This window comes from Vanellus vanellus (genome assembly GCF_965231255.1).
Source record: "Vanellus vanellus genome assembly, chromosome: 5".
Classification (NCBI taxonomy): domain Eukaryota; kingdom Metazoa; phylum Chordata; class Aves; order Charadriiformes; family Charadriidae; genus Vanellus; species Vanellus vanellus.
This window is the reverse complement of record NC_138910.1, coordinates 62,392,714-62,418,856: the sequence shown is the minus strand read 5'-3', so window position 1 is coordinate 62,418,856 and position 26,143 is coordinate 62,392,714. Positions and strand designations below refer to the sequence as shown.

Sequence of the window (26,143 nt, the reverse complement as noted above, 5' to 3'; positions counted from 1 at the left end):
TACCTTTAAGAAAAAATATTTATTTATAAAAATACACTGGGATCAGTTTGAGAAGTGTGGCAATAAATACAGTTCAAGGAAGAAAAAGCATTTCTACATGGATATATTATGGCACAATAAAAGGTAAATGCACCATCAATCATGGGACTTCTGTTGGCTCAAGACTTTGTACAAGCTCCCTTTTTAGTAAGACAACTATTTCTAAGTTTGGTCAGTGTTGATAATGGAATGAATACACAATCACAAATGCACACTTATGTCTAATGTAGGACTTACCATTAGCAAACAATACCTTAGAAACATAGTAATGATATTTAAATCACTAATGCGATGTCTTAGATTTAATTGGCAAATACCACATTTAACTTTAAGTATGAAATTCTCTTATCTCATCTGGAAAACAGAAAAGCTGTAAATATGTAAAATGAAGGCTTGATGTGGTATGTAAATACCTACTTAAGTAGAGATTGTGAAAATGCATAGCTCCTTATTAGACGACCTGGCTGTACAAGAGCACTCCCCCTTTCACAGTATTCCTTTTACTTCATATGCAGTTATTGTTTATGCTGTAGACTACAACTGTTACAGCACTAAAGGCAACTAGACAGGGAAAGGGCAGATAAAGGAAAAAGGAATGTATGTAAGGCAATATTTCTTTAGGTACGTTAAGCATAGTGTGTAGGAAAGACAGGTAACAATTCCACAAGGCTAGTTTCGTTCTTACTGAATAAAATAATGGACTAATACTGAACTTCTGATGCAAAGCTAATAATCAATGCCCTGGTCACTGTACTGACCATGGTAATCTCTTTGATAGTCATCTTGGTACTCTCCGTGATAGTCATCTGGGTATTCTGCCTGATAATCGCTATCGCTGATTTCTGACCCGTTAGTTCCTGTTCCTTGGCTGCCATTATGAATGACAGGTTCTGTCGGTGCAGCACAGTACTTGGGGTCATACACTTGTCGTCCAAGCCCATACACGCTCATTCCCTTCTGCGAAGCTACTTTGTTGGTACCCATTTGTAATGAAATAGTTGAGTTATCCACAGGTTGTAATATGTGCTTCTGATCGTAGATGTCTCTCCTGGTACCTGGTGCCAGCATACCAGCCTAATAAAACAGGATTGTAGAGGTTCAGTAGGAAGGTCAAGAGCTGCAATTACTAGATTTATGATCCCAATTAGTACGCCTTACTGGAAGTGCTAGAAAGTAGGAATCAAAGTATAACAAAACATGGAACAGCAGCATGTGTTCACTAGTAGGTAAGTCACAGAAGAAAGTCCTTGCAGAAAGGTCCAGTTTATTTCCCTCTTTGGAGGGAACATATGAAGTGTTTGGACTGAGATAGTGCCCAGGAAGCAATGTCTTTTTTGCCTCTGCCTAGTTAGTACTTGAAATGAAGTTACTGTTTTCTTCTGGTATAACACAGCCCGTCGGAAATTCTAGAAGCACCAGGTCATTTTTGTGCCTTAAGATACTCAGCACAGAACACACTGGATAGTGATAAGAAATCCAAGTTCTTCAGTCACTGCATAAAAGCACAGCTGAAGTGTGCCCTCTCACTGCTGCTGCCAGTTAAGACTCTGCTACCGACAGACCCCCGTCCCACCAGCCTCCCCCAGGCTGAGAGGTGTCACCGCAACACAAGCCTCACACGCAGTCCTGCTTACCTGACTGGCTCCTTTGTTAGTGCCCATCTGTAGGCTAATTGTCGTCTGGTCAAATGGCTTATCGGTTTGCATTTTTGGATCATAGAGGTGTCTTCTAGTTCCGTAAGCGGTCATGCCTGCCTGACTGGCACACTTGTTGGTGCCCATCTTTATTGGGGGAAGGAAGAGGTGGACAGAAAAAGTGATTTTTATTTGTACAGCAAGTACAGTCAAAGGAAATAAATATGGTTGGTAACTGTGATGGCTGACAGAAAAAGTAATTACAGTGCATGCTTTCCTCATGTAGCTTGACCACTACCTGCAATAAATTACCCTTCTCCATACTGAGCTTCAAAATGAAAAATAAAAGCAACTGTCATCCTAAGTCATTTCAGTGACTGGCATTTGCCCAACTGCACGTGCAATTAGAATGGATGTATGCATCTAAATGTAATACTTTATTTTTACCCCAAACAGTAATGATTCAGTTACACTGCCACAACTTCTCTACCACAGGAATTTTAAGATTTTATGCCAGTTATTTTGGGTTTTATTACCATTAAGGAAAGTGGAGAGAAAAAAAGCTTCTACCATTTAAGGAGCTTTAGCTATCCCAAGACTCCTACTTTAAAACCACTTTAGGGGACAGAGATGATACTGCTAATATTAGCTGTTCCTTTTCTCCTTATCACTCTTACTGCAGATTTAAAGCAAACAGAAAAACTTTCCAGGCAGTCACTTGAGCTTATAAAGCCAATCAACTGCTTTCAAGAATTAAAACCTCATACCGCCTTCCATGATAAGAGTATATTGTAATTCTGCAGCTGTTTTTGCATAAACAATGTATCAGTTAATCAAAACAAGAAACTTGTTGTCAAATATAACAGATTAACTGCAAATCTGAATTTCATACTTACCTGCAGGCCAATTACACTCTGACCAGCTTTTAGTTTTCCTGCATCAAAACTTCGTGCTTGTTTCTCTGCATATTTGACACCAATATCAATTGTAGTATGAAAACCTTTGGTTTTTGCCTATTTAAGGAGAGGGAAAACAAGAGTATTCAGTGTTTAAAGTATATTTTCTGCTACTGGAACACTGGCTTTATGGCCCTGACAGCCACAAGCAGGTTTATCTCTTATGATAAACTCTCTGTGTCAGGGGTGGGAGAAGGTAACAGTTCCCCATGCCATTTGAAGGTGGCACTCCAAAGCTACTCAAGTATCTTGTCAGAAGGATGTTCTGCAGGGATCGGTGGTCTCCTGTGAGCCTCTGGGTTCTGTGTATGTCCACACAGCTGCAGAGCAAGGCCATCTGCAGCCAAGAATCCTAACTCTGAACTCCAAGCCTCCCCTGCAGGCACACGGTAGGACACAGCCCTCTGAAGTGCAACCTCTGCAGTATCTCAGGCTCACAGGAGTATCTATCCCCTCCTGACAGGCTGTATGCTATTGTCCGCATTTACATGAGTGGTAAGGGTGCATCTGGACTGACACGTGGATTTGCGCCAATTCCAGGGGTACAAATACTTACCAGACCTGCTAGCGCAACTAGAGTAGTCTGTACTTGAGTCATATTTCCATTTTCAAAAAGATCGTTTGCTTCAAAAATATCGTGTGGCTTCATGCCATAGACTTGGATGGCTTTGATAAAATTCCCGATGTTCTCCAGCTGAACAGAAACAAAAAAGCCAGTTTTCTACTCAGTGTTTCAATTCAGAAACTATGTAATTTTGAAGTTTTCTGGTGTTGGTTGGTTTGTTTTGCTTGTTTTACACAAGTTCTTTGCCTTGTGCAAACTAGACAAAACAGCTGGCATAGTTAAGAGTGGTTGGTAGGAAGTTTGAGATTATTTTTCATTAGTTTTAATGTTTATTTCAGAAATCAATCTACAGGTTTATATAGCCTGGCATCTCTCTGTTAGTGAGCATCTCTTTGTTAGAGGGGGCTTTGATGACAAAACTGCTTCTACTGTGTCCCTTCCAAGAGAAATCCTAATCTAAAATCTGCTTCAAATTGTAAAATTTGACATAGTGTCCATGCTATTTGACTTCAGCAATTGATAACTTTGGGTAAAATAAAAATATAATTATGTGGATAGTAAGAACATTTAACTTGGTTTGAAGGTATTATCTCGGTCACCTCCTGGGACAACTTCAACTAAGCTTTTGGGGTTTATTAGCACTTTTTAGCACTGTGTGCTGTAGAAACTGGAAAGCAAGATGGAGTACAAGGAGTAAGGACTGAATCTCATCTTTCTGTTTGAGATATTATTTTTTTTTTTTTTAAATAAAAATCCTTCACTGTATTTAGAAGCATTCAATGCCAATAAAACCAAGAGGCTGACATAACAGTATTCAGCTAGACCCAGCAACAGTAAAGGCAGTCAACTCTAATCAGCAACCCTTCCAACGCTTGTTCTAAATGCACATTGCCTTTGATAGTCCCTTGTGGGAGGAAGTGCTAGATAGAGCACTCATAAGAAATCAAATCTGGATATACTGAAATAAAATACATACTGTAGTTTGCACCATATTGTTTTCTGAGTTCTGTTACACAATCATTACTTCCGAGACTGTTCAGGTCCTTTCCTTCCCCATCCTCTCCAGCTGCTTTCTCAGGAGGACACTTCATGCACTGATGTTCAGGTACAGGCAAGCTGTTGACCTAACACCTTGCAGCACTGCCTGGATGGAAAACTCCAGTTGTAATTTAATAAAAAAACTTGACAGCTTGTTTTTAACTTGAAAAAAGGCCTTGCTGTAGGCCTCTATGTTCCTCTTCCATCTGAAATTTCACCTAACGCACTATTAAATATGTGTACTCAACTGCCATTTATAAGCCATCTCAACTATAGCTGTTTTCTGTTACTGCATATGTTAACAGCGTTTATCCTCAACTGTTGTGTACATATATACAAAACTTGGTGCTATAAAGAATTAAGGTGTACCATATTCACAGCAAATTTGTTAATACAGAACAAAAAAACTGTTTGGGGGTTGGAGGGGTTAGAGGTGTAGTTTTGGGGGTTGTTTTTTTTGTTTTACCTGGTGCCAATTTAGTTTTGATTGATTAATTTTCTTCACTGATCCTGGCTGCAGCTTATTTATAAGCCTGGGGAGGTGAAAAAAAGGGAAATGCTTAAACAATAAATCTTATCCTTATACCATCTGTGCAGGCATTATATAATATTTTCACTCATGCTTTATTAGTTGCATTAGTTTCATCAAAATGGTTAATTTTCTGGTTTATACAGAGTCCCTAGCTCAGATCTCAGGTCTCACAAGTCTAACAGACCATAAGAATTTTTGTGTGCCATTTTATTATTATAGAAAAGTGCTTCACCATTAAATTTAAAAATACTTAGAAACCTTTGAAATATAAAGGAGATCTAAGTTTTCGTTCTTTTCCACAGTGTCAAACAAGCTGTCTCCCACCCTACTGTCAGCTATCTTTGACTATTATTGTTGATGTGTTTGAAGGGGAGTCTTCAGAAAGTCCCTCCTTAGTTCCTCAAAAGTGGAAAATTGCTAAAAATAAGGTTAACTTAATAAATGCTTACTCGCATAAGATTATGCCATCTTTTAATCCCAGCTGAAAGTTTGCACCAATGCTCAGCCCTGTAACCTCTTCTATCCAGTTACGCAGATCTTCTTCTATCTGGGGGTCATATTTCAGGGCAATCTGGAACACAAGCAGTTATAAAGTTACTTCATGAGAGAAAACTGCAACTCTTCTCCCCCCTCCCCAAATCCATTCAAAGAGTATGCTATACCATCTGTCCAGTAATTTTACTGCTGGATTTTAAACTGTATTTTAAATATCAGAGTACAGATTTAAGTCTTTTATCCGTTTTACTATAATGTTTATGGCTTTACCAGATGTTCATTTGCAAATAGCACTTTGAAGCACTTAACAGTTTGTCCTACTGTAAGAATTGCTGGAGCTTGTGGATAGTCTTTTGACAGCTGCAGAGGAATGATGACTTTTTGGAAAAAAATACTCTACCCAAGCTGTACTTCAGCAGGAAGTGAAAAAGTGTATTATGAACACAAGAATTCTGAATTCCCATGCTGTCAGTACTACTGCTCAGGTGTAGACTTCTACGTGGGAACTTTTATATGATAGACTTGAAGTCATTCAGCCTAAGGTTACGGTGGGTTTGCTTTTTTAAGCTAGTTATGATTAATGTACATGACCTAGTAACTTTTCCCCTTGTTGCTACAACATTAAGAGTTATCTTGCTGGGGGTTGTGCGTGTGGCTTTTTTAAACTTAAGCTTTAGTATGCCTGCTATTTCTCTTTTCTTTGGCTTTGCTGGAAGACTCTGATGGAATAATCTGTGATCTCATGTCTTAATTGCAAAGAGAAAACCTGCAATGGTCTTTGAAGTTAAAGGCATCAAACAGAGGCCCAGCATTGTTAGCGAGGTGACTTAAAAACTCCTTCTTCCAGACTTTACCTACTCAGTGTGTCAGTTGTGCTTCAGTCACTAGAAATCAACCCATGTGAATAGAATGCTTAAAAACGCCAACGATGCTGGTAGCTAACGAGTCCATGCTCCACTCTTCCCTTCGCCCCCCCACCCCCCATCCAAAGAGACTGAAAAGCAGCTCAAACTTCCTTCACCCTAAACCGGTTACTTTTGCAGTACTTTTCAATATTGGCAAGTTGGAGAAAAGGGATTATGTCATTGAAAGCACTACTGCTTTTTCTGCAAACAAAACAAGTTATCCGAGCACAAGATTTTTATGGCATAAATAACCCCCCCACTAGCGTGGAGGTTGGCAACACTTTTCCACCTTCATTAGAAGTTGTCCCGCATGGGTCAGCGAGCAGGACAGGGAAGGAGGGAGCTACCCGTGAGAAACCTGACAGGCCAGCACAGAATGTACTTGCGGTATTTCTAACTAATGGAAAATCAGCTCAGCTACCTTCAGTTGCTTACAAATGCCTAACAAGAAACTCATGTAAAGCTGTTCATATCCAGATCAAAATGTAAATTTCAGACTTTTTACATATAATCTTAGACTTCTGCCCAGAAAGGCCAGATATTAGCAGCTATTTATACTGCAGGAGATTATAATTCCAGCCTATCTGAATTACTTGGATAGAGGCAATTGCTACATTTTGGCTAGCGTTAGTAATCCCCAACTCCAAACTGACCAAACTAAAAATTACAGTATTCTGTTCTCTGTTTTTCTTCTAAGGGGAATGGAAAATTCCTGTATCTCTGGCTTTACTTCAAAAACTTCTGAGTAATACTTATTTTCCTTGGACTATTTGTAGTAGCGGTGCTATGGTGCCTTAGTTACAGATGAGGATAATGGACTAACCCGTTATTCAGATCTTGATTAAGGGGTAAAATCTTGTGCAGTATTCTGCACAAGATGACAAGTACCTCAGTGCTTAGACTAAAGCTGATCTACAATAATCAAGACACCCCTTTTCTCATTGAAGGAAATAAATAAGAAAAGCTCAGGTAATACTGCCTAGTGTGAGGAAAATGTCATGACTTTTTAAATCATGCCTTTAGGATATTAGATAGCTAAGATGAGAAGCAGACTAGAAAAGCTAGCTGAAAGTTCACAGCTTTACAGAGGAAGCTGCTGCATTTTTCTCTTGAGTGACAGATAGTCCTCTTGCACGTTCCTTAAGTTTAGCACCACAAGCAACATAACCACATTCTTCATTTTTAGTGATGGTAATAATAGCAAAGGGTGGGTAGCCCCTTTTTTTGAGGGGCTACCAGAAAGGTTAATGTCTTGAAAATGGTGTATGAGGAAGCTGGTTATCATTGTTCTCCTTCCCAACCTGGTGATTAGCTTACAAACTACTTTTCATGGCTATTTTTATTTCCTATGGAAACAAAGCTGATGTGATCACAGCCTTAATTTTTGTCCCCAGTAACATTTGGCAAAAAACTCAACTAGCCTGTTCAAATTTATACAAGAGCACAGCAGTCTTGGACATAACCGAGTCAGTTGTTTTGTGTGAAAGTAAGTATCTATGCAAAGAAGAAAGATCCCACAGCATCCCCAGAAGACTGAAACATAGCATCATACTCTTCTTATGTGTTAGAGAACCTACAGAAATCTTACACAAGTGATCTCTGCCACAAAATCTTAAATTATGTGTACAGGTAAGACATATAGTAGGTGACATATTTCTGTATACCAGTTCAAAAGCAACAGGATTTGTAGAAAGGCGAGAACTTGGTATGTTCTGATATTCCAGTTAGATAGAGAACAGACAATTTCAGCTGGTTGTTTGTATGTTGATAGTTCACACTATGTTAAAATCACAGTTCTAACACACATGTGGGTACAGATGGGGGGTTTAAGCTAATCTCTTCCACTATTCTTTAGTTAGTTAGAAATGTAACGAACATTATGCTTCCTGAAAATGCAGGCAGTTTCTGTTTCAGTGTAGCTTAAATACAATGCTAAGTCATAGTTCAGCCATCCTGCAGTTGGAATAGTCTGGAATACAACTGGAATTACCTTTTTGCAACTTCATTTATTCTTAAGCACTGGTAACCATATTATATTTTTAAAGAGGAAATTAAGTCTATGATCATGCCACAAAGAGACACAGTTTAACAATCGCTCTATCTCCTCCCTCCCCATATTAAACAAAAAAAGTGTAAATATGGAAGCCAGTAAGAAAGAGAACCTTAAAGACTTCTGCAAGTGTGGCTATTTTAATCTTTCTTGGCAAGCATATAAAGGAAAAAAATGGCAAAAATTTTCCTCATTTAATGCTAAGTGCATTCCATATGTGAGATTACTACTGAGTTGAATATTAAATTGCTGCCCCCATTGCTTGGGGAACTTAGAAGTAGTCGGATGGAATTTTATCACTTCTCCTGAAAAATATTTACTTTATGTTGGAGTACTTTACCATGTGTTCAAATCTGGAGTTTTTCAAGAGGTTTTAAATTGTCTTGGGGTATCACTACAGTGTTTATCTGGAGATAGGAAATAAAAAATGTTTATACATGTAAGGAAACTTGTCTTATTGCCACTAAAAGCATTGCTATTAAATCTGCTAGTTTTTGGAATTGTCTTCACTACTGTACAATTTTACTTAAATATGGTAAAGTTTTTGTTCTGACTTTTGAACTGGTGGGAAACTAGGTCACAAAAAGTGAAGAAAGGTGACAGTTCCTTTGAAAATTGTACCTGAAAAGCTAGAGACACAGGAACTTTAGAATTTGGTTTTAAACATTTGCCAAGAAGATGTTAAACAGGGAGAGTGGCAGGTCAGGTACTACCAGAAGGGAGGCAGCCTTACACTTACTTACTCTTTTACCCCCAATGGCACAACCAGAACTTATGTAAGACTAAGTTAGCGAATACTTCATATTTTCCACATGTCCATCAGAGTTGTTCCAGTTTTCCTTTGATTGTTATCTACGAGGGGAAGCTGGAAGTTTTGATATAAATGAAAAAATTTTATGGCTTTTTCCATTACTACTAATCAACGTGCCAACATTTGATCCTTTTTAAGTACTGAACTTTCATGGAAGATACTTAAATCTTACAAGTCCACAGCAAAAGAAAACACCGTTTACTTAAAGATGAAAGCAGTAGCTAAGCAGCTTCATTCAAAGTATACATCATCAGTGCCGTGAAAAAAAGCTATAGTTTCAGAACACTGTAGAAAAGATTCAATTGTAGCAATGGATATAAAGATTTTATAAAACTTTAAAACCAGATAGCAGGAAGCCAACTGTTAATTTCTTTAATATGTTCTGACAAATCCTCAAAGATAAATAAAGTTGTAAATGCTACTCTCTCTGACACTTCAGAGATACAGATTTAATAGTCTGAAATATCTTTGAAAGGAAACTGAAGTTTATACAAGTGGTCAAAATTATAAGCAATATAAGGTTGCAGGAGGAAAAGAGTAGGTGTGACTTGCCTATTACAAGCTGATATACATACACTTATGCCAATGTATGCCTTGGGCTAGAATCCTTGGGTTAAACTTGATTCCTTTGGCAACTTCACACCCAATTCTTGTATCTTATTCTGTTCAGGTAGGACTTTCCTGTTTGGGACCTCTTACAGTGTGAAAACCCTCCCTCCATCCGTAGTACAAGAACAGCAATCATCACTGTTTTTATCAAGTGTATGGATTCCTGGAAACAAATGAAGTTATGCTGGCCAACTTTAATGATCTGTCTGTGTCCCTTGAAGTTACTCAATGTGCCTGTAGCGTGTTAGGTTTGAGTGATGATGTTAACCAGTATTTCACACCATAAGTGATATCATATGGACTTTCAATTGTCCTTTTATACTAATCTTTTCCAAATTACACAGTACACACTGTACACTAAGGGCTACGTGTATGCCAAATCTCCAGTTTAAGAGTTCAGCTGTCTGTATTGCTGCTACTATGGAAAAATACTGTAACAGTACCTCAAGAAAGAGTTTAAGCACACTGCATAGCTTTTTACAAGTTGATGGGACCAACAAACAGAAAACAGATAGAAACAGAAAAGTTATAAAGCAGGCATAAAAGATAAAGTAAATAAAGTACAGGGCCAGGTACAGCAAAAGAAATTGCCGGGACTTTACTCTGACATAGTATATATATACATACATACTTTTTCACCAAAGTGAATAGAAAAACAAATACAGACCTAAGTTTTAGACGTTAATATTCCTCATTGGGAGAAATTTGGTGTGACCCATATCCTTGTTTAAAGTGACACAAAATTACTTATTTCTCAGTCAAAAAAAAAAAATAATCAAGAAAGCTTACTGGATTTCTAACAAATATGGGAACATATTCATCTTGTACTGAATTTAATCCAGGTTTAAATCCAGGTAGGGGTTTTAGTATTAGTTTTACGCATTTAGGTCGTAAACTACTGAAAACAAATAAAAGCTGGAGTTTTCCTTTAGTTATCTTTAAGACCTAAAGTTGTACAATTTAAATTTTAAGCAGCAATTTGTTCCTGGATAAACTTTTAAATTTTATTAATTCGGAACTGAGTGAAACTGAGTTTTTATGGTTTCAGTGGTGCCTACAAACATCCTTTGCATTGAAATAGGTACTACCCTCAGGAGCGATTTGCCTTGCAGAGGCCAAAGATACCAACGCTGGTACTTCTTTATTGTTTGCTTGGCACTAGTTTGCGATGAGATCTTTCTCCTCCCCTTTTTAAGGCTTTATAATGGTATGGGAAAGATGAAAGCATAATTATCTGCTGGTATCAAGGCAGAAGCTCTCAGAAGTCCTTAATCTCAGAAGTGGGAGTGAGGCAGACTACACAGCCAGTCCCTAATTATTCTGCAGAATTCCAGCTACTGGCACTTGAGCTGCCCCATTCTGTTCATCACCTGCTGTTACAGAACACCCATCTGAATCTCACATCTAGAATTTACGCAGCAAAGCATCTGGGACAAAAAAGTGTTAAGAGCTTACTGGTTAGGCAAATGACCAAGAAAAAGGCACAGGACAGCAAGCGTTCTTCTCATAAGCAGGAAGAATAGTTTTCTAGATTTTTTTAAAATTATACAGCTGAGTTAAAACTTTCTGGTTAAAATTCTGTGGTGTAAATAGATTACCGTATGTATCTAATCTTCAGCTTCAGAGGTAAGGGGGAGCATTTTTCTGCAGAACAGTTCTAGTTGTGTGCCAACAGAGTGGTTATTTAGTCATAGAATAAATAAATAGCATACCCTTTAAGTTGAGACAGAGAACCTATGAATGTGAAGAAAATACAAAGTGTCGATTTTTACTGAAAGTGGGTGAGAAGAGAGAGTGATATGGTACCAAGGTTATTGTCAAGCGGAGCTTCTTGCCGTTTGAGCTACCAACCCAATGACCTTCCATCATAAGGGAAATTAAAATTCCCTGTTAATGTCATGTATGTTGACCAGAACTGCATACCAAAGCACATCTCAGAGGAGGCATATTTATGCATGAGAAACCTAAAGATACAGGGAATGTAAAAATCCAGATGAAAACTTCAAAAGCTGAAAGCCACCATTGAACATGTATCTTTTTCTGTCATTATGGACTGTTGTACAGAAAGGCAGAGAACACACTGTGTTAATGCTAATATTGAAAGATCTCACAATATCCCACTACACTACTTAGCACAAAAATCTTACATCTGTATCCATTTTGCTTATATATTCAACAGTTGTTGTTTTGGGTTTTTTTTGTTATGTGTAGCATAATTGATAACTTGCCAACATCTCACTGTTTTCTCTGTAAACCAAAACTTAGACTACAATCTTTAAAGGAGGGATGGATGAGCACTAATCCAAAATTCCCAGCACTCTTCCCATAGGCGCCAGTTTAAACTCCATGAAGTAAAAACAAGCCATGCCTGAAAGTTTCCAAGTCATCTTACAAGTAAGACACCTGTAGTCGTGCATGGTACTCGCTGCCAGATCAGCAGGCTGGAAGAACGAAGTGTTCTGCTCCCTGGCTCTCCGCTATGATTTTGTGACAGCCTGCAAGCTATTCAAGGAGCAAACACTACCATCTCTTCCCTCAGAGCGCACTAACGGCTGGCTCGGCTGTACGCCTGCCTTTGGACCACATACTGCTTCCCCCTCATCCTCTGCAGCTGCGCTACCGCAACGCTGTCGCTCAGTCAAATCTGTTCTCACAGTTTTTCTCACATTTCTTGTTCTTATCATTTCTTGTCATAGTGAAGAGTTTTCTGGCTTACAACTCCAATTCTCCCTAGTCATCAGCTTTCAACTGTAGCACCTTCTGGTGCTACTTGATATCAAGTCCCCTTGCGCTGTATCTTCAGTCTGTATATTGCTGAACAATTTAAGTTTCTTTGCAGAACACAGTTTCAGTAATACTCTCTATGTATTCTTTGAAATCATTGCTGTTTTCATTTTAAAAAGCACTGGGATATGAAGTTTCTTCTCAGCTAAGACCGTGTTGATCCAACCTGAATCACAAAAGCCTGTTATCCCCTGAGGAGAACAGATTCTCCTTGTTTTGAAACCCACCCCCAGTACGGCTGGCTTGAGCTCTGATACGACACAGCAAACCTGGGCAGGCTCCGACACCACCAGCAGTGACGGCTTCTGAAACAGCCTGCTCAGCGCTCCACTGGAAATACTGGTGACCGGCTGTACTCGCAGACTTCACTGATACCTAGTTGCTCTTGTTTTGTGGGGGGGAAAATGGAACAATCTGGTGCAGAAACAGGAAAAAAAACAAAAACAAACAAAAAAAAAAAAACCACAACAAAAACCCATACAACCCAAGATTCTGAAAAAAAGCTAGTTTCCCTAGTATTAACCCAGGAAGTGTCCTGAGAGGACTTCTACTGTAACTCTGGTGGAACCCCAGTTCTCAAAGGCTGGACTAAGCAGGCAAACAGAAATAGTAACATTAATGATAATTTTATCTTTCTTAAAATACATTTCTAACCTATTGCTACTATAGCAACCTGGGAAATTATATATTCTTTCAAGTTTACTTATTTTTCTCCCCCAATAGAACAGTTTTTAAAATACATCATGTTGGCAGCAAACTATATTGTGACTCTGTAGCCCTTCCCCAAGGCCCAACTGTGTTGACAAGTCTTCCAACTTTTCTAAATAGGACCACAAAATCTGATTAGTCTGAGTCTCTCTCCGCATTTTTTTTTTCTTTTCTTCAAACCCTCTTTGCTTCCAAACAGCAGAGGAATTGTTTTACAGCAGCAAGCGGCTAATTAGTAACTCCAACATACCTCTCAAAGTTAGCTAAAGAAAACTGAAGTCTGTTGATGCACGGTTTGCTAAATGTTACTCAAAATGCACATTCCCCACTGCCTCTCCAGTGAAGGCACAGTCCAAGCTGCATTTTCTCAGTACCTTTTTCAAAGGTAAACCTCAAGACTGCGCTGCCTTCACACCACTTTTGCACTCACCCAATAACCTCAAACTTTTGACTGCTCACTGCCACTTGGGCAAAGGCTTGACTGAAAAATGAACTGGATGACATGGCAGGTCCCAAGGGAACGGGCATTTCCCAGTTAATAGTGCTCAGTGTTTCTCACAGACTGCTCCCATCGTATTTGGTTGCCTGTCAGCCTGCTCTGATTTAATTCCGGGAACTCACGTTAGCTGAACAGGCTGAGGTGCCTTTGATAAGCATTCATAAGGGAAACAGATTTCTCTTACCACCACTTCATCCTTGCACAAAATGATTCAATCTGTGTTTTTTGTAATTTATGTGAAAGACATGATTTCTTGAGAAGTTCCTTAGGTTCTATTAGATAGCAAAGTCTGCCTAGATTTATCTTTCATACAGGTAGTAGATCAACATCTCTCAATTCATACATAGCTCATTTTTCTGGTTAAGGCAATTTTCCCTGTATCCAGCTTGTTAGCAGAAGCACAAGAAATGCAGATTTCACACCCTAAGCTTTAGAAGATCTTGCATATCAGCTGCTTCATACTATTGTTTTGCTTTACCATGACCAAAAAAAAAAAAAAAAAAAAAAGGAAAAATGAATTCAGCACAAAGAATGAAACATAACAATCTGCCTCTGCTGCTCCTTGCCCCCCCGTTCCCTTCCCCCGGGTATATCTTTGACCGGTTAAAGTTCAGTAGGTGATACACAGTGTTGACTATATTCCAGGAAACATAAAAAAATATTTTGGATATGGCCACCCAGGCAAGTTGTGCTTTAACTACATAAAAAGAGTTATAAAAAGAATATGATCTACAATTAATGTGACATTAAAAAAAAAAAGTGATGACCATAAACACATTAGAAAATGTTTACTTAATTTGGTAATAATAATCATCTTTAAAGGTCTACCATTGAAATTTAGAAGATTACTGAAGAAAGTCTAAGAAAAGTAAGACAAAGTACTTGAAATTTACGTAGATCCTATAGGCAGTTTTACATACATCATAAAATCTGTACAGCAGACAGCTGGACAGATATCTTTTAAAAAGTTTATGATTAGATGAGCTTTTAGCTCAACATTTTATTTAATGAAAGTGTAGTTCAAGTTATGCAAAAGTCAAGCCATAAGCCTGCTATATTGAAGTTTATAATGAATGCAAAAGGAAGTACTACTGTTGAAGTAGGAAAGAAAGACAGACAGACCTCCTAAGCAAGAGGTTCTGGTTAAACACTCTGTAATAACTTCCAAAACTGCATTTTTCAGCAATTAAGCAGAAAGAACAGTTAGCACTGCTACAGATGGGAAGGGGATGACATATACACTGCCTCCAAAACTCTGGATACTGTAAGTAAAGTTGTAGTCTCATTACACTGCGCACCTGAATTCACTGTAGGTTTGAAATACGTAAGCAGCAGTATGTGTGGGCAATGCTGTATTACAAATGATGTGCAAGAGAGGTCCCAGTCCTGAAGTATTTAAGGTTCCATTATTCTTCTACAGAACAAAATGCTTGGATGCCCTGACTGAACTCTTAAATTTGTTAGTTATGTTTTGTTCCAATTCTTTTCCATCCATTCAAAGACTAGTTCTTTATCTCTGATGTATTGTTAATTTTTCTACTAAAATCTGCTAGATTCTTTCACATAGAAGTACCTTTCCATATCACAAACATTTTCATTCCATCATTTACTAATGATAAAGGATGCTATCAAGACAGACGATAGTAAAAAGCAACAGTCTTTATTTTCTTAGAAAGTTACTTGTACTTTTTACTTTTATTGGGGCATAATTAATACGATGATGTCAGCAAAGTAAGGGGACAGCTTCTTGCAAAAATAAGCGAAGAACATTTAGTCTTGGAACACTAGATATGCGTCTGAATTACATATGCTTCACTGACTTAACACTGTATTGACCTGCAGGTACAATACATAATGTAACTTCAAATTGACCCCACGCGGTGTTATAAAGTCAACCAAAGCAGCGGCAGCTCAGGCTGGTCAGGCGGTGGGAATCTCGACAGGAGCTGCAGTACAGGTCCTGCCGCAGCCCATCCTTCTGCTTGGTGTGTACCGGCCTGAGCTCCGACTCGAGCTCTGTCCGTGCTCAAGGCAGGAGGGAAATGCTGTGGTGAGGCCCGTGTCAGCAGCGAGGTCAGCGCTGACTTTCACCATGAACATTTGAATATAACCAAATCCTTTCCCCAACGCATGTGTCTGTTGTGCCTTATCTTTTGCTGCATTTAGTCAATTGATTAGGGACAACATAAAAATACTTTTCAGTTAAATTACTCTTATTCAAGCGAAACCAGGAACACTAAGACGACGCTGTCTGTCTATAAATAAGAGGCTGTAGCGGTGGAAACATCAACAGGAAAACAATATTACAGGAGAGCTTTCTTAGCAGGAAAGTAAAGTAAGGTTTTTATAGTAGCAATGTCTGGTTTTACTTTGGGAAGAGCCATGGTCCAAACGCACGATGCAGGGTAGGAAGGTTTGTAGGAAGGTTTGTAGGAAGATTCTAAATCCATCTATAATTTTGCCAGCTAGGACTTGCAGTAGATCAGATCCCACATTCATGAAAACACTTCAGAGCAGCAAGAAAGCGCAGAAATATTTCGTTTCTGCCGAAATCTAGGAAAAGACTTGGTGTTCAAGTCCTGCAGGGTGTACATGCAAACCACGTACAGTTTCACTTCCCTACACCTCTTAGGGATTACGCTGTCACCAAAAGGATGTCTGCCTAAATAAAGTCCTCAAGAAAAAGCAGCAAAGGCACTGAACAGTTAAAAGTCCAGTTTCCGGGCGTGAGCGAGGATCAGTGAGCAGAGCAAGTTCAGGCTCCCAATGCTTAAAGCACACTTGGCCCAGCCGCTGGGGCTGGGTAAGGCAGTTTGGTGAGAGTCCAAACAGGGCACTAGACCGTAGCTGTGACAGCAGCACTTCATGCCTCACTGTGATGGTCTTGTATTACTGCCAGCTCCTCCAGTGCGACTAACGCCGTCATGTCTTTGCAATTTATACATCCAGAATCGTATCCGCTTTAGGTAAGAGATGGTTTTATACAAGCAACAAGAAGTTTAATTATGTCTCCCCTACAAATATCTACTAAACTCTGCACTGGTTTAAGGAGGGGGGACCAAAAAAAAAAAGGGGGGGGGGGGAAGGATTTGTTGAGGTTTTTGGTTGGTTGTTTTTTTAAAAGAAAACCCCAACAACATAGAACCACCCACCTGAAGAAAGTAAAAACTGTTTTTGAGAAAAAGACTCTAACTCAATCCCACTAAATAGAAACAACAACATAAGTTGCTCTGAGGCATTACTGCAAAACCAAAAAATATTTACCCAAAAGACAGCATCTGCTGCTGAATATAGTTATACAAGTTAACAGTTGTTTAGAATCAGATACTTACAAAAAGCGTTTTTAAGCAAAAGAGTCCCTCTTAAAGAAAAAAAGAAGGATTTTCACATGATCTCACTTAGAAAAAATCTGTTTCAAATTGCCCTACGTGTCCTGGCCTCAAGCCCGTTTTTACTGAAGGCCTTTCCTGTACAGTTCCATAGGGGATGGGAATCTCTACAAAGTTTGCCTTAAAAGGACGTGTCAGATGCACAGTGTATACGGTGTTACACAGCTACAGAAGCTAACAATTCTGAGTACAAAGAAGTTTCTATCCTTTATTCTCCAAGGCAAATTATTAATTATTCGGAGGCAAGAAAAAGCCTCCAAATTAATGGTTTTACAAAAAAAAGCCAAAGTGAGAAAAAAAAAAAATCACTGACATGCCATTATCCCAAAACAATACATGCATCCATCCATCTTTTAAGAGTATTGACTCAGCAACAGGAATATAATAGGTATTTTTCTCTAATTTTTAAACTAAGTCTAACTCCAAACCCACGCAAAAAGCACATTCATTTGTACGTTTTGAACAAGCAAGCACTGCTGTAATGCAAATTAAACTTTTTATTTTCTGAGACTACTAATCCATTCAATCGTCATGACTCTTTCAAACTCTATTTGCTTTCTTCAGAGGTGTTCTGGCCGTAGGAGGTATACTGTCAGCTTGCATGTAAAAGATGCAAGACTCGATACTCACCCTATGCCTTTAAAAGTTAACCTCAGCAAGTTTTATGTTTTTCTATCACCAGTAAAAGTTTTACTAAAAGTTTATTAATCTACCAGAAACAAGGTCGTTATAATACATTTTATAAATTCCCAGAAAGTGCTTTAAATCTGAAAGTGCAGACACAGTGTGCCTCCTAAGGTTAAACATAACAAAAGTTTACAGCAAACGTGCTCGCTCCTAGTTTACTTAGGCACTGCGCTTTGCTGGCAGCAGCACTGGGGGTTTCTATCTGCGCTGTCCTCGCGCATGCACAGGAGCGGACTGGCGTGGTGCTCCACCTCTGATGTTCATGAGGCAGTGGTAGCTAATCACGGCTACGCCATTGCCATTCATCACTTTCCTCCTTGAAAAAATGGTGTAAGCCAAGAGACAGAACTGGAAATTACATCCCTTGCACAGGGCTTAACGCGGGGCAGTGATACACGTCTCGCTGTTCAGGAATGGCTGCGTGCTGTTCCAAGTGACGGTTTTGAGCCACATGAGTATTCCAAAAGACAACTGTCAACTTGGCAATGGCATGCCAAGGTTTACTGGGCATTTAAACCATTGAGAAAAAGAAATTAAATCCTGTGGTCAGTGGTTTACAGCAACAACTGCCAGATGTCACTAGGATAGCCGCTTTCACAGGTTTGTTTCATCTCACCTACTCAGGGACTACTGACCAGTAAAACTGGATATAGGGTATGTCTACCTAGTGGTGTTGCGCAAGGGCTCCTGAAGGCAAGCCTCCTCGTTTGTGGGCTTGGGCAAGCGTACAGAATGGGCAATGCTTGGCTGACAAACACAGGAGGCTTTAAGCAGATGGCAGGGGCGCTAACATCCAAGTTGCTGGCAAGGGAAGTGCTTCCATGGCAAATTATTTGCTTCTGCTTACCATAAAAAGAGATGTATCATAGGCATGAACTATCAACTCAATGCTACAGAGGTTTCACCACCATCAGTTTGTACCCTTCAGTAGGTCTACTTATTACTGCTGTAGTATTAATACTTCTATTGAAGTGGCCACAGATTTAGAAACCTCTACCTAGTACATGCTCAAGGGAGCGGACCTGTCCTGAGACAGTAACAGTGAATGTGGAAAATGGATTAGACACATAGAGATAGACCGAGCAGACACACTGAGGTGGACAGTAAAGGATGAAGACGAATAGGGACACTGCAGTTAAGATTCTCCACTGCTGGAATACCTTGCTCCTTTAAAAAAAAAAAAAAAATCTAACCAAAACATGTAGCTATTGATTAGGGCTACTACATTAATACCACTTCTCAATCAATGAGAACTCTTCACACACGCAATCTTACACTAGGAGAATACAAATTAATAGGTTACTGCAGCTTAATAAAGTTATTGTTTCACTAGGTTTCTTTAAAAAAAAAAAACAAAAAACACAAACAGTAATCTTCTGCAGAATTTCCATGTTTCAGCAAATGAGGTGGCAAACACATTCTTGGAAGCGCAAGAGGCTTCTGCCCGGAAAAGGAACCCTGCATGATTTGGAAGTGGAGGGAAGCATGCAGCAGGACCATTTTCTAGGAAGTATTGTTGAAAGCAAGTTACTGAAATTTAATATTGTCAGTCAAGGTAAAACTAAGCACTAAGCATCAGAAAGAAGTAACCAGCAGGGATATTGTAAATGAGTTAGAGAATTCTCGTTGTGTGGCTGCTGATACATCAAAAAAAAGCATCTTAAGACTAACTGACAAAATACAAGTTCCATTGTTTATATCACTAATGTGTTTTAAGCGATACATGTAGTTATTGTGCCAAACACTGACTGCATGTTTAGCTATGGAATTAATCCACTGTCATGTTTTGTGGATGGTTCTGCTGTTATGTCAGTTACCAAAGTTGTTCCATTAAGTACTATTCTCTTACATTGAATGCATTCTGTGCATCCAGCTGATAGATTTCTTGACTAAGCCTATAGAAGAAGTTTTCAGTCAGCATTTCATTCATTTCTGTGTATTACAATTATAAAGGAAGCTTAGGAACAGCTATTAAAAAAAAAAAAATGCTCAAAGATTAACACACCAAGAGATTTCTGGAAGACAGTAAATATAAAAGACAAACTTATGAAGTTGTTCGTTTGAACTGCAGATCGGTTACTAAAGCCTGGATCCAGCTGGAAAAAAAAAAATGCCACAGTTCTTTGGAAATACAGAAATTGGACACAAAGAGAAGTTTCAGTGCTAGACACATTGAAACTGATATTCAGCTAGTAAATGTTAACTTCAAGAACTATGATCAACCAGCAGAAATCATGAACTGATTGGAGCAAACTGAAGTTCAATGCTTGATCTTGTAAAATATTTCTGCTATTTCCTTTGAAATTCCCTTTGCAAAACCTTAGTGTATATTTCTATTATAATATTTCTGACAGCACCAAAATATTGGATTTTTAATTTAGTCTCCATGCAACAAACTGTAGATTTGTATCATAGAAAAGGTCATGCAGTCTGATTTTATTTTAAACTAAACACCTGAATTTAATTCAAAACTTGTAAATTGAAGATACTGCTTCCTTAAAAGCTATATAGACATCTACATACAGGAGAATGGGAATGCAGAGATCCTGTACCATCAGTTACTATCACAGAAGATATCCACCTGTGCTCTCAAAGCGTAAGTTTTCACTGCCTTTATCCAATAGTCTCCATTTTTATTACATCATTTCAGAGACAATTAATAGAAACACACTTTATCAGCAGAAACATTCTCACCAAAGGTTCATAAAATTCAGTGAGTAAACCTAAAGGTTTGCTAAAGAAAAATAGTCTACAGGAAGTATGGAATGGTAAAGCAAGTGTACAGTAGGAACAGTTACATTTTAAGAAGGAAAAGGATATTATTACTGTTTTGAATGGAGGGGTGAGAAAGAGGGAGGAGAGGGCCTAACAGTCCAACTATAGGCAGCCAAAAATTCATCTAGCTATTGAATCACTACTTAAAAAACCTGAAAGTTAATGATTCGAATCCTGTTCCCAGTTAAAAATATTCATAAAAGAGTAATTTCTGGACGAAGCAATTAAAACTATTTGGCCCATAGCAAGTGAAATACAGTACAAGAATTTTCTCCTCAGCAGTTTCAGGAGAAACACAATAATCATACCTGGGACTGGTTAGAATTATTCACCACAGACTTCAATTCTTTTTCATTAATCTGTACTTGTCCTCGAGAAGGAAAGCAGGAAGTACCACTGCCCTCCTGCACGCTTGCAAAGTAGGAGATATTTTTAGGCTTTAGAGGCTTCATTTGCCTAACAGCCTCCAGTTTAAAAAGTTTATTTCCCTGCCTTTTCCATATCGCCAGCGCTTGACCTTTCAGGGTGGCAGCTGCAGGGACAGACTAACTCACCTCAGCGACTCTGCTGTCTTTAACAAGTTTGGAAAATGGTACTGATGAGTGCCAGCTTCCTGACAGAGGGAAGGAAGGTCAAAGGCTACAGTCAAGACACGGGATAGCCAAATGCAATGCTATGCAAAGTTTAACTCTCCATACAGACCATATTTCTGCCCATCCTTCCTTTCACATGGAGATGAAACTGGCAGCGTATCAAGCACGAAGGGAGGGAGAAGATAAATGCCTGCCCGATGCAAATACCATTTCCACAGGAAGGGTGGAGTCCCTAGGAAGCAGCTGAATGAACTGGGACCTCTCCTTCTCCTGCCCGCTGTTCCTGTTTGCTCCACACCTTATGTAGCGACACAATGGCACAAAAGCTTCTGCTTATTTCTTACCGACCACTGTTGCAAATCAGAGACAAATATAACATTAGTACATAGCTTTGTCTAATTACATCACCATCTCAAGCTAACCTCATATACTGCAGAAACTCTCCCATTGCTTAAGAAGAAGATTATTTATTGCCTGCAGAAGAAACTATCCATTTCAATCAGCTTAAAGGGCTCCTCACTGAATATTTGTTTTGGATCAAATATCTTCTGTGATCTCAAGTAAACAGGGAATCAGCTTCAAAGGGATTACACTAGTTTGACTACCTACACATTTCTCATGCAGACAAGTTTCCTTACAGCTGGGAACCAGTACACAAATTCCATCCTTTCTTTGTAGGAATGAGGAAAAGAGATCCGTAACAGAGACCAGACACCTCATCGGTGTGAACTAAGGTAAGGAGCAAAACAAGAGAAGGGTGGAGCCTCCAAAGAGGGAAAAAAAAAAAAAAAGAAAAAGAAGAAAGAAAAAAAAAAAGCCCTAAACAAACTAAACAAAGATTTTAAGCTTAGAGATGGAATCTTGAACACCAATTAAACAAAATTCTTATAAAGCACCAGGACACATTATAGTTGTCTATTCAAATACCATAGCAAACAAAAGGTCTCCCTGAACACTAATACATAGCAAATGACAAAATAAAGAGTAAAAAACAAAACCAAGACACTTTTCTGCCCAGCACAGCTGGGCCCTCAGGCAACACAGCTATCAACACGTCTGTTTTCTGCAGAAAAACACTGCTTGGGGCTTGGCACTGAAAATTTAAAACCAGGGCAACTGACATTCACCATCATTTGAGCAGGGAGGTGCCACAGCTACTTACAAACATTACACCAACACCACATTTAAAAAAACCAAACATAACACAATAGTTTGCATGAAGGTCAGCGTTTTACAAAGCATGATTAGATCAGTACCAAAAAATGATCCACCAGGAGTTGTAAACTAGATGCTCTTCTTCAACTCTTTATGAGACAGAAGGATCTGGAAAAAGGAATTTCTGATCTTTACAGAGACATTATTCTCTGATTCTCTAGAATTATACAGAGAAACAGAAACATATTTAATGCACAGACCCATCAAGATACTAGATAGGAGATACACAGTGTATCTGTCTACAACATAATTGCTTTGAAATTTGATATCTTACAGTAAGAAAAATATTCTCAAAGTTCAAAGCTGTAACTTTTGCTGGAGTTTTTGTTGTTGGTTATTTTTTTTGTTTTCTTGTTTTGGGTTTTTTTTTTGTTTTTTTTTTTTTTGTTTTTTGTTTTTTTTTTTTTTAAGGAGATGAGTTCATTTGTCTTTGGCACATCTGAATATTTTTTTATGGCACTGCTGCATTGACATTTCCAAGGACTGCCGCAGAAGCCTGCACACAAGTAAAGGGACACTGCTACAGAATGTCCATCCCTCTGCAATATTTGTGTTGAAGCAAACCAAGTGAGTGAGTGAAATAACAGACACTCAGCAAGATGAAACAGAAGGCTCTTTGCATAAAGGTGTGAAATACACCAGCTTCAAACCCTGTGTTAACGCACAGGCTTGGAACGATTCCTCTCAGGAGGCCCTAAGGAAGCTGATGACAACAAGAAACTGAAAGAAAGAACAAAGAACTTCTTCCCATTCTTGTCCCCATAAAGGGATCACTGTTGACCCCACATGATTCTGTCAAGTAGAAGAACATTTACTTTCTTCCTAATTCCGATGCAATAATACACAACATATGTTTTATTGTCTTTTTTTAAGATTGTAACGGTGTAGATAAATCACTAAGCTTAGATGTTGGAAGCAATCTCTCTGGAAGGCATTTGGTTACATGATGTCATCAAACTTTGCAGCAGAACCCCACAATCATCCTGAGAAAGCCAATAAAGAAAAAAGAGTACTAGTGTATTTTGTAAAGTTTCCAGCGTATTAACTTAAGACTTTCTGCATAAATTACAATATTTAAAGTGAACGACTTTTCTCCCTCCTCCCTCTTCTACTCAGCCACAAGTATAACAGGATTTGGGGATTTGCTGAAGCCTGAAACCAGACGTGTGCGTGTGTGTGTGAAATAACCAGTTATTAAATACCACGTTTAGAATTTAAGCCTGTGAACAAAGACACAGAGCACCAACTTATCCCTACTTGTTTACCGGCGTAATTTTTTATTGCAAAGGCTTCTCCTCTCACCGGGCAACCGTTTGCTGCCTCTGCGACAGGACACTAACACGCACACCTCTTATTCCACAGAATACGAGGGGAAAAAAAAAATAAATCAAAGACAAGTCGGTAAAAACACGCTCAGCGACACAATGCACAAAAGGCGCACGCCCCCCCGGGCAGCCAAGCCTCGGCCGCTGTCACCGGCGGCTCTTCTGCCGTTTTAAACCGAAGCAACACCGGGCGCTGTGACAAGCCCCCGTCACAGCCACCGTCGCTCGGCGCTCTCGACGCGGGGAGGAGAAGCCCCGGGACGGGGCAGGACGACCCCACCGGGACGGAGACCACCCCCCTCCACCCGAGCACCGTCGCCCCTACGCGCCTTTGTGTGCCCCCGCCGGGCGGGGCGGGGCGGGGCCGGGCGGACAATGCGCGGTCTGTGCGGGGCCCGCGCCCGATTGGCCGCCCGCCGCCCGTGCCCATGATGTCATGCGGCTGGAATGCGCCGCGCGCCCGCCCGCCCGGGCGGGGGATGGATGGATGGGGCGGGCGGGGGACGGGACCGGGACGCGTCGCGCGTCTCATCTGCTCCGCTCGGCTGCGCCCTGCCCCGGCGGAGCTGCTCCGTCCCGACCCGCTCCGCCCTACGAGCACGGGCTCGGGACGGCTGCGGGGCCCAGCGCCGCGCCAGGCCCGGTCCCGGCGGGAGGGGACGTGGACAGCGCCCGCGGCGGAGAGCGCGACGTCCCGCGGGCAGGTGCAGCGCGGGACGCGGGGTCCGCCCGGCGCTGAACAACTCTCCGGTCCCCGCCGCCGCAGCGAGTTTCCCCGAGCGGCGGCTGGCGGGACGGGGATGGGGGAGCGGGATGGGGGACGACGGACGGACGGACAGCGCTGTCCCGGGGCCGGCGGCGGGGGCATCCCGCCCCCCTGCCGCCACCGCGCGGGGAGGGGGCCCGCGGGAACCGGAGGCAGCGAAGCCCCGCGCCGCGTCGCGTCCCGTCCCGTCCCGCCCCCGCCGTCCCGGCGCAGACAAAGCCCGCTCGACCCCCGCGCCGCTGCCGCCCGTACCTTGTTCTTGACCTCGGCGGAGAGCCCGTAGGAGGGCCCCTTGTTGAAGTGGGTCATGTCGGCGGTCTCCCCGCGGCCTGGGGGGGGGCTGGCGGCAGACGCTGGCGGCTCCGGGCTGAGGCGAGAGTCCGCCCGCGGCCGCGGAAAGTTCTAGTCCCTCCCTCACAGCCCGGCCCCGCCGCCGTCGGAGCCGCCCGCGCGCCAATCGGGGAGGGGGCGCGCGGCGGCGGGGAGGGGCGCCCGCCCCGCCTGGCCCCGCCCCTCTCCGCCGCCGGGCACCGCCCGGGGGGTCCGAGGCGAGGCGGGGGGGCGGGGAGCAGAGCCGAAAGGGGGAACGTCAGCGGGAAAGAATCCGCTGCCACCGAGGGCCGCTGCGGGGAAGCGCCGGCGGGAGCCGCCGCGGAATGCGCCGCCGCGGATTCCTACTGCATGCGGCGGGGCACGGGGCGGGGGGGGGGAGGAGGCGGTGAGGGGGAGAGGTGAGGGACCGGCGGCCCCGGACCGCCGCTGCATCGCCGCTCACGACGGCCTCGCCGCCCCCGGGTGGCGAAGTGCCGGTAGGCGGTGGGAAGCCCCCGCCCGACGGGGATGACAGCGCTGGGAAGGCAGCTGAGGGTCCGGGAGGTCGGGGAGGACGGACGGTGGTGGGTTTCCCTCAGGCCCTTCCCGGAGGGTGCGAGACCGGGGGGCTCCCGCCCGCCCACCGGCGGAGAGGAGGGCTCGGAGAGCCCGGCCTGAAGGGCAGCGGGCCGGCTGCTAGAAAAGGCCTCAGCCGCTCACGCCAGCAGCTTCTCTGGCACTGCGCGATGGCTTCAACTAATTTTGAAGTTCCTTTAAAAGGTCACAAAATCACAGGAAACTTTGAAAAACGCGGGGAGACAGCGAAAAGGGGGGACAAAAAAAAAGTGCATGAGGGGTTGCAGTGAGATGAAGGTGGAGCCGGACGGTGGGCTCATCTTGAGCTCCTCGTTCCTCTGCTCCGCGTTGTGGGCATGGAGCATCCCTGCGAGAGCCAGCACCTCCGGATTCCGGAGTGGGTCACTCCTTTCCTCTACTGCGTCAAGGCACTAATGAACCAACGCGGGGCTGTGTTGGCTACCGCTGGGGAGGGTGGCCAGGCTGCTCTGCAGCGAGTCCCGTCCTTCTTTGGAAAGCGCAGGGTATTACCCTAAGGTTTGCATGCTGGGCATACCAGCGGGATGACACCAGATCCAGCCCAGGGAGCGATGGTTCCTGGCAGCGAGTGGTGGGCCACGGCTGGTGGAGCGCTGGAAAGCTCTGGAAAGCGAGAAGGGATTCAACACTTGGTTCATTGAGTGAAGTACTGACCCGAAAGTAATGCACTGTGGTTCCTTCAGCATTACTGTAACCCTGGGCGTACAAAGTAACCTTTCAAACACAGTCAAATTTTAACAAATTTGAAAACAATAATCAGAAAACGATCCACTGGTAGGACTATTTGGGTACAGAACAGTGGCTGCTGGAGCTGGGGCCCACCTAGCCACATACTTGGCAC

The 26,143-nt window shown here is 41.7% G+C and overlaps 1 protein-coding gene across 1 annotated transcript; it reads right to left on the bottom strand.

Moving 5' to 3' along the window:
- CNN3 (calponin 3) lies at positions 1-24,772 on the bottom strand. Its single transcript, XM_082483262.1, has 7 exons — positions 24,628-24,772; positions 5,214-5,335; positions 4,699-4,765; positions 3,186-3,323; positions 2,570-2,686; positions 1,674-1,820; positions 1-1,113 (listed from the first exon to the last, which is right to left on the bottom strand). Exons 1-7 carry the CDS (start codon positions 24,682-24,684, stop codon positions 766-768), a joined length of 996 nt encoding a protein of 331 aa, XP_082339388.1. The 5' UTR covers positions 24,685-24,772; the 3' UTR covers positions 1-765.
- Between the last annotated feature and the right edge of the window lie 1,371 nt (positions 24,773-26,143).

Excerpts from the sequence above, each read along its gene's own strand:
- CNN3 (XM_082483262.1), bottom strand. The coding sequence starts at position 24,684 with ATGACCCACTTCAACAAGGGGCCCTCCTACGGGCTCTCCGCCGAGGTC. Across the intron at positions 4,766-5,213 it reads GATGGCATAATCTTATGCGA|GCTTATAAATAAGCTGCAGC; the intron begins GTAAGCATTTAT and ends TCACCTCCCCAG. Across the intron at positions 2,687-3,185 it reads TAGTTGCGCTAGCAGGTCTG|GCAAAAACCAAAGGTTTTCA; the intron begins GTAAGTATTTGT and ends CTCCTTAAATAG.